At 32.8% G+C, this 8,604-nt stretch overlaps 2 protein-coding genes across 2 annotated transcripts; one reads left to right on the top strand and one right to left on the bottom strand.

The window, feature by feature from the left end:
* Positions 1–215: 215 nt before the first annotated feature.
* Positions 216–2,686, top strand: LOC133799404 (aspartic proteinase NANA, chloroplast-like). Its single transcript, XM_062237424.1, has 2 exons — positions 216–931; positions 1,858–2,686. The coding sequence occupies exons 1-2, from the start codon at positions 345–347 to the stop codon at positions 2,684–2,686; spliced, it is 1,416 nt and encodes a 471-aa protein (XP_062093408.1). The 5' UTR covers positions 216–344.
* Positions 2,687–3,922: 1,236 nt separating this feature from the next.
* Positions 3,923–7,678, bottom strand: LOC133800986 (prefoldin subunit 6). Its single transcript, XM_062239110.1, has 5 exons — positions 7,521–7,678; positions 7,310–7,380; positions 6,864–6,988; positions 6,503–6,563; positions 3,923–4,163 (listed from the first exon to the last, which is right to left on the bottom strand). The coding sequence occupies exons 1-5, from the start codon at positions 7,603–7,605 to the stop codon at positions 4,107–4,109; spliced, it is 399 nt and encodes a 132-aa protein (XP_062095094.1). The 5' UTR covers positions 7,606–7,678; the 3' UTR covers positions 3,923–4,106.
* Positions 7,679–8,604: the final 926 nt, after the last annotated feature.

Raw genomic sequence — 8,604 nt, 5'->3', positions numbered from 1 at the left:
TCGCGCCGAAAACTGTTCAAAGGTCGAGAACACTGAAAATCCTGCTAGTAGGGCTTAGGGGGAAGGCCAATAAAAAATTCTCTAATGTATATATATATACCTCTACTCTTACAACCTTATAAAAGACAAAATAGGCTGTGAAAATGAACTGTGTCCATGACCATGATTATATATAGCCAAGATTTTCATGCAACGTTGGCCGCATATGTAAAACCGCCTTAGAAAGCTATCTAGCTAATAATTTCCCACCTACTTCATTCTTTTCCTAATCAAATCTCTTCTCCATTTATAACCCACCTACTCTTGCGTGCGTACGTACATCGTTTAACTCCCTCCCAACAAAGATGAACTTTCTCCGGTGGTACTTCTTGCTTTTCGCCATAATTAATAATGGCATGGTCATCCCCATCAATGGTTTTCTCGACGAGATTACGACGAGGCTGGAGTTGATACACCGAAACTCCCCAAAACTTTCTGGCCACAGCAATGTCTTCTTGGGAGAGAGACCGAGAACCCAGATGGAAAATGTCAAACAGTTTCACCAACGCGACGTTCTGCGGCGCAGGACCATCGAAACGGCGTCGTCGTCGTCGTCCGTGAAGCTGCCTATAAATTCTGGGTCCGACTATGGGACTGGGGAGTACTTTGTTCACGTCACAGTTGGGACACCAGGGCAGAGATTCGTGTTGGTTGCGGACACTGGGAGTGAATTGACATGGATTAACTGTAGATATAGGAATGACTGTGGTCGTGATAATAAGTGCGCTGTTGACCCTAAACAGCAGGCTATGAAACCCACCTTTAAAGCTGATCAATCTTCTTCGTTTCGAACTGTGCCTTGTTCTTCTGCTATGTGTAAGACTGAGCTTGCTGAACTCTTTTCTCTCGCCAAATGTCCTACACCATCGACCCCATGTGGCTATGATTACAGGTACATACGTATCTCATCTTCTATGTACGTGCGTATGTATCTGTGTGTGCATGTATTCGTATATATCTCATCTTCTGATGTGTGCACGTATAGACAATTAAATTTTTTTGAAAAAGTATATTATTTTATTTAGTTAGTTTGAAGTCTTCTTTTTATTTATTTATACTTAAATACATGCACATTTGTTTAGTATTATTTATATAATTTATATTAATATCATACATATTTTAAATAAATATCTTATTTTAATTAAATAATTTATTTATTTTTATTTAAGTTTATGTTTGTTCTACTTCTTGAATTTAATAGTGACAACAAAATATTATATATTATATGTTTAATGTAATATTAAATATTATAAATAGATTTTAAATTTAAGTTTCTTGCTAGTTTTAAAAAAAAAAATTGTTGATTGACAATAGATTATATTATATGTTTAATATGATATTATTCTAATAAGTGAGTTTAAGTTTAATTAAATTTTATTTAAGTTATTAAACATATGATTTTATTATTTTTAAATAATTATCATTGTAAAATATCTCAAAAATATTCTATTTTAATTTTTTTAATTATTTATTTTATTTTATTCAAGTGTTTACAAACTATTATTAAATATAATAATATTTCGTTAAAATCAACATTAAAAAAATAAAAAACGGTTAAAAACAAAAATTTCCTTTATGTACACATTTATTATATAGAACAGATATTAGTTGATAAAGTCACTTGCTTTTAATAAAGGAAAAAAAACTTTTTTTTTCATTAAGAGATGTCATATTTAAAGTTCGAACCACAAATGAACAACATCACGAAAACAAACCATAAGGATGAACTCATTTTATATCTAAGGTATTTTCGGTCCAAAACTCCAATAATTTCCTTCTTTTGTTCTCTGATGTCGATCGTTCCTTTTACTAAGTTAGGTACCTGCAAGGTTCTGCAGCACTCGGCTTCTTTGGCAATGACACTGTATCAGTAGACCTGACCAATGGCATGAAAAGAAGACTAAACAATGTCCTGATTGGGTGCACTCAATCGATCAAGGATGAGCAAGGCAACTTCAAAGGAGCTCATGGGGTACTTGGGCTAGGCAATGGCAAGTACACATTCACAACAAAAGCAGCTCAAGATTTTGGGGCCAAGTTCTCATACTGCTTGGTTGATCACTTGAGCTCCCAAAACTTGACAAACTACATAGTATTCGGCTCCAACAGGCCTAAAACTGCACTGTTGAGCCGAGTGCAGCGTACCCCTCTCGTTTTGGGGGGAGTTCTTGGCCCGCTCTATGGCGTAAATGTTATGGGAATCTCTGTTGGGGGTAAACCGGTAAAAATACCAGCAGTGGTCTGGGATGCGAAGCGTGGAGGTGGAACGATCCTTGATTCGGGAACCAGCCTAACATTTCTAGCAGAGCCAGCTTACCGGTCGGTGACTGCTGCGTTCAGCAAGTACATGTCAAAGTTTCAAAGATTGCCTGACGATGGAGGACCATTCGAGTTCTGCTATAACTCAACAAGGTTTAGGGACTCTCTGGTACCATCAGTAAAAATCCAATTGGCAAATGGAGCTGTGTTTGAGCCCCCAATGAAGAGCTATATCCTTGATGTTGCACCTGAGACTAGGTGTCTTGGAATTGTTTCAGCTAGTTGGCCGGGCACCTCTATCATTGGCAATATCATGCAGCAAAACCACTTGTGGGAATTTGATTTGGGCAAAAGTCTCTTAAGCTTTGCCCCCTCTACATGTACTTAATTCTACTATTGTGTATGTAACAAAACTCCATGATACTTTCATGGCCATATTTTTCATGTGGGGTCACTAAGATTTCAATACTATTAACTAAAATAATGTTACTAATGGGCTAGAAGCAAAATTGGACATGGTAACAATTGCTAGAAGAGCCAATATATTAGATTTTGTTTGGCAAAAAACTAATAATTTTTATATATTCTAAGATAAATGCTCATTTGGTGCCTTTTTTTTTATCGAAATACAAATTTAGTACCTTTTGTTTCTGATAATTATCAATCGATACTCTCTGTTTGCAAAAAATATATAATTTGGTACCCTCCTTGTGTTTAGATTTTTAATATTTCCATATTACCCCTCGTTTTAATAATTTATTTGATTTCAATTGTTTTATTATTTTTAAATAATTTAAATATATTTTTATAATTCATAAAATAAAATAAATATTTAATTAAAACTTTAAAATCATTATAATAAACAAAAATATTTTTAAAACAACTTTAATTAATTAAAAAATAGAATTAAAAATTAAAATCTCATTAATTAACATTAAATAAACTTAAATTTTAATTTAATTAACAAATCAATCCAACTTTGAAACAACAAAAAAAAACATAAGTAAGATTAGGAGGGTGGGGAACCAAGATGGTGAGGGTGAGATGGAGTGAAATATAAGTTTTTTCACTAATTAAATTTAAATTTAAATTTATTTAAAGTTAATTAATAAGATTTTAATTAGCTTTTTATTTCCAATTTTTTAATAAGTTAAATTTCTTTTAATTAATTGCTAGAAGAGGCAATATATTAGTTTTTGTTTGGCAAAAAAACTAATAAATACTTCTTTATATATTCTATACAGCTAAAAGATATGCAATCAATCAACCAACCAAGTTAGACCAAATGTCATACTAACATACTTGAACTGATGGTTATATATGACTATCCTCTATTCTAGTGATCTAATCAAAATACTCGACCAACCCTCAAAATACTATAATTGAAGACCAAGATAAATTTGGACCAAACCACCTTAAGAAAAACCTATGTCACTGTCCTCGTTACATTAGTTCCACAACATATTCTTTGCTCGCATTATATTATTCTGATAATTATGAGCAGACTAATCCTGCTTCCATTTCTTTTTTCTATTGCTTCGATTGTCTTCAAATGGCAGTACTAATTCATTATATGCATTCCAGTTAACCAACAGTGTAAACTCAAAACAGTTCATATGCCACATACAAAAATCGACATTTAGCATATATATGATTTAATTGAATCTACCACAATACTAAAATCACAATAAAGATTTGTATTGTAACGAGCACCAATGCTGCAACTACAAACAATAATAAAGATGCTACACTCAAGCCTTAAATTAAAGTCCAAAGGAATTGTTACATCTGATAAGCATTAGGGCATGTTAGGCCTTGGCTTTTCCAGCCTGAACTGATTGCAACCTCTGTTGCGACTTTAAGATCTGCAAGATGACATAACCAATGTAAGAAATTAATATTCATGTTGTTGCTACACCAAACACAAATATGATATTCCTAGAGATACAATCCAATGCAAAGTGCTGAATAGTCTAAGTTCTTATGCCTTCAATCATAAGCTAGTGTGAAGGATAATCCTCGGTTAATATAAAATCATTTTGTTGCGACTTCATTCGCTATTGGGTAAGGATGATTACATTCTCTCAAGCCAAGACGGTAAATCCCAAAAAGCAAGAGAATGTCTTGCACATAGAATAACTATGTGCTAAGAAGCCAATGAAGGTAAACTTTGCAATTGCTTAGCACAAAGGTGTACTCATTAGTATTATTGGCACTTGTAAGTTGGTAAGTTTTAACAGAGACAAATTAGCAAGCACAAAACCATTAGCTCCTCCATTTCACATGTAGAGCTAGTAGCTAGAACATAGTTTGGTACGCTTTTAGTTTCATGAAGCAACTGTTTTTATAAGCAACATAGCACACTAAATTAACGGTTAAAAGCAGGACATGACAGAAATCGACTAGAATATACACATGTTCAGTCCACCGGTAATTCAAGAATAACAAAAGCAAAATATACAAGCACATGAAGCTCTCTTCCAGCCTCAATTAATTAAAATTAATCAGGAAACAAATTCTGAAAACCACAAGCTTTAGCCACCAACAATGAATAATGAGTTCCAAACAAATAAGCATTACTCATGCATTTATTGCTTTTGCCACACAACCAACTGCTAAATTTTGCATCAGATATAGCAAAAGCCACTAAAAAAATTATACTTCAGCAATCCAAAAATGTAGGTGCAACTATAAAACGTCATTTACTGTTGAAAGTCTGTATTACTTTATCTCCTGAAAGATAATGCTGAAACTAAGCAATCCATTGAGCTGGCTAGGCATTAGAAAGCTATGAAGGAAAAGTAAAGGAAAGAATTTAGTTGAGAAAGTTATATGTTATGGCTATTTTTACTTAAATTTTTTTAAGTATAAAACGCACACATCAACACTCAAGTTCTGCTGGACCTTGACTTGAGTTGTGTCATGTTCAAACGTTAGTTGTGTCTCAAGAGCCTCTTCTTTTAAAGCTCAGTCAACCTCCTTTTTTTAATACTTCTTGCCTGCTTGAAGCTATGACATCCTACCAAAAAAGAGGAACACTTACACTACGACTATAGGTAAGTGTTTTCGCTCGAGTACTAGAGGGAATGAGGCCTGCTTTTGCCAGCATGACAAGCACGGACTGGCGGCTATAATTCGGAAAGATCTTGCTTGAGCAGGCCGGGTGAGAAGCCCACAGAGCAGTGCGAGGTTTGGAACCCAACAAACGAGACACTTGACTTGGTTTTGGAACTCGTCCATCACCTTTCTTCTTTGCACTCTTTGACCTACCATAGATCCTTAGTGATGGACCCATCAAGGTTACATTATTTAATTTAGGTTTTCATATCTTCTGCCAGTTTTGATTTCACTTTAGAACCTTTGATATTAGAACTCCATGTCCTATTTAATCTTAGGGTGACATTTGATACAAGGTATTTGAGTTTGCAAATTAATGTGGAAGTGAGAAAAAGTACCAGGATTTCCTAAAATTCTGTATTACTGAGTTGGATCAAGCATAGAAATTTTGTTGAAATTTGAGGAATTATTAGATCAGGCATGGAATACTCTTTCACGATATGACAATAATGCCAGTATTTTAACCTTCAGTTCTTTAATGTGCAATATAAGATAAATGTTGAAAAAAATTTGCAAGACTTAACATGCTTAAAACCTATTAAATTATTATGAAGCTTAATAAAATTTAATGATGATTTTAAGTTTTAACCATATAGTTGAAAATTATTTGGAGACACAAAAAGGGCTGGTGGCTTAGCTTTCCAGGCCATTTTGAGGAAGCTAAAAGCCACAAGAATAACTTTTCAGGTAAAGATTTTGTTGAGACCACAGGAATGTTTTCAGATTCTCATTCCCATCCCTATAACACCTCATAACAAATGCACCTTAAGAGTACTAGAAGCCTCTGCGTACCTAGATACATTCTATTTCAGATCTATGAAAAATAAACCTTGAATGAGAATCAGCATATAAATAACCAACACAATCACAGCTAACATAACAGTTCACAATAATAAATCCTTGAAAGCCATACATATATATCATCACAACCTATTCAAAAATAAATTTACAGGAAAAAGAAAAATAGCACTACTAAGAATAAGATGAATGCGAGAAAAGTACAAATTACCCCAGAATCAAACGATTTATACCCTATGACAAAAAATACCAAATAAGACACATATGAAGTGAGAGAAAGAACACAAACCGCTTCTTTTTTGCTATTTTGCTTCTCTTCTAAATCTTGAAGAGTTCCATCAAGCCGCTTCCTGTTTTGCATAAATATGTGAATTTACAGTCAACAATTTGCAGTGACAACTAGAAGACATTATAAAATATAGCACTGAATGCAATTGTACATGGTATGGTATGTTATGAAACAAACGAAGGAAAAGTCCCACTACTAATATCTCAAACATTTCACCTTAGCAAAGACTTCAACTCAAAATAGAATGCATGACAACTTAGATATCATATATTAGTTCCATGACTATGAATTTCATATAGTAAGAGAAAGCTCCAAAGTTTACAATGATCCATGTAACAAGAAAAGAGAAGCAGAAACATACAATTCAGCAGAGATGTATTCAATTCTCTTGCGCACATTTGCATTGGCCTCTGCCAAATCTTGCTTCACAAGAACTGGACCAATCAACTTGTACACATTTGCATCTTCTCTCAAAAGGTCTAACTCCTAAACCAAAAATCAAATAAAAATAAATAAATAAATAAAATCAGATTAACAATCAGAAACCACATATAAATATATAAATAAGTGTAAAAGGAAAAAAATGATAACAAAACTGGGCATCTTCTTCATTTCTATCCTCAGTAATGGGTATTGGAGAATATGATTATGAAAATCAATATAAAGCACTTCCAAAAATGAAATATCCCAACAGAACTGAATTGGGTCGAGCTCTAAATATAAAATATCACCTCAAAAACAATTATTTACACCGGAACCAAACAGAAATTTTAAAATAGAAAACGAATTGGAAAGAGTGTAAATGACCTTGAGGACAAGCTCATTCTCGCCAAGCTGAATGGTGTACTTCTTTCTCACTTGGTGATTCTTTGAAATATCTGATAAGCACAAAAGAAATACCATTTCAGATCAATATTCGAACGTAATGATCTCCATGTGTTTGTAGAAATGCATGAAAAGAAATTTCTAAGATAATTAGGTCTAAAGGTGAAATTTGAAGAGGGTAGAATGGATTTGCCTTTTTGAATTTTGCTTAGATCGTTAGCTTTGTTCTCCAAGTCTCGCTGAAGTTCTTTGACGGCGGAAGAAGAAGATGAAGCCATTGTTATGGAAGCCTGGAGCTGTAACTAACCAGAGATCTTATTCAGTCGACAATACGGCGGTGACTTATGACTTTAGACCCTTCTGGGTGTTAGTCTTTTGGGCCTTCCTTCTTGACCAGCTCTATTTTACAAAGAATTAGAAAAATAACATATTGTTGTAATAAAAGTTATATAAATACCATTACAAACAAACAAACTAGACAAATATCACTTCAAATGTATCTAAATATATATATTGATATATTTTCCTTTGGACAAATTACAAGTTTTTACCTTGAATTATTGTACTTATTTAGTATTGTCCCTTATATTTTTTTGTTACCATATTTGTGAAAATTGTTCTTATGTTGTGTTTCATCATACTTTGAGTTATTTTCATTATCTTTGCCCTGCTGTAACTACCAATTCTGTTTATATGTATATAAATTATAATAATATAGTCAAATGACAAGGTCAGTCTTCAATTGTTGGAAATGGTAGTTGTAGTGGAGTAAAATATATTTTAGAGGATGACAGTAACTCAAAATATGATGAATTATGTCAATAATATATAAATGTTGTGTATGATTTCTGCTCATATGTAAGCCAAAATTAATTAAAGAATTTTCACGAGCAAAATGCAAGGAATGACATCATTTCGTTCAAGTTACATGTCATAACTGGTCAAGCATCTCTACTTGCAAGTTTCGTGAAAATCTAATATCAAAGTGGTGCATTGTGATATTTTAGCATATCTTAAAAAAATGTGACTCCAATAATGATAATGTAAAATGTGTGTCAAATTTGACATATGTTAAAAATTGTGCTAAATTTGATACAAAATATAGCATGAGTCAAATTTTGCACACAATATTTTTTATTTACATTTTTGCCATTAATTAATATTTATTTATTAATTGAAAGCTTTTAAACCTTTTTTTTAATTTTTTATATATTTTTTCAATAAAAATTAAATGACTTTTGAGTTAATTTACACCTTATGCATTGAAGTACAAATGT

The sequence above is a fragment of the Humulus lupulus genome, chromosome 9, assembly GCF_963169125.1.
Source record: "Humulus lupulus chromosome 9, drHumLupu1.1, whole genome shotgun sequence".
NCBI classification, from domain to species: Eukaryota; Viridiplantae; Streptophyta; class Magnoliopsida; order Rosales; family Cannabaceae; genus Humulus; species Humulus lupulus.
The sequence above is the reverse complement of the archived record's forward strand: the minus strand, read 5'-3'. Positions and strand labels throughout refer to the sequence as shown.

Excerpts from the sequence above, each read along its gene's own strand:
- LOC133800986 (XM_062239110.1), bottom strand. The coding sequence starts at position 7,605 with ATGGCTTCATCTTCTTCTTCCGCCGTCAAAGAACTTCAGCGAGACTTG. Across the intron at positions 7,381-7,520 it reads TCTAAGCAAAATTCAAAAAG|ATATTTCAAAGAATCACCAA; the intron begins GCAAATCCATTC and ends TGTGCTTATCAG. Across the intron at positions 6,989-7,309 it reads AGAATGAGCTTGTCCTCAAG|GAGTTAGACCTTTTGAGAGA; the intron begins GTCATTTACACT and ends TTTTTGGTTTAG.
- LOC133799404 (XM_062237424.1), top strand. The coding sequence starts at position 345 with ATGAACTTTCTCCGGTGGTACTTCTTGCTTTTCGCCATAATTAATAAT. Across the intron at positions 932-1,857 it reads CCATGTGGCTATGATTACAG|GTACCTGCAAGGTTCTGCAG; the intron begins GTACATACGTAT and ends TTACTAAGTTAG.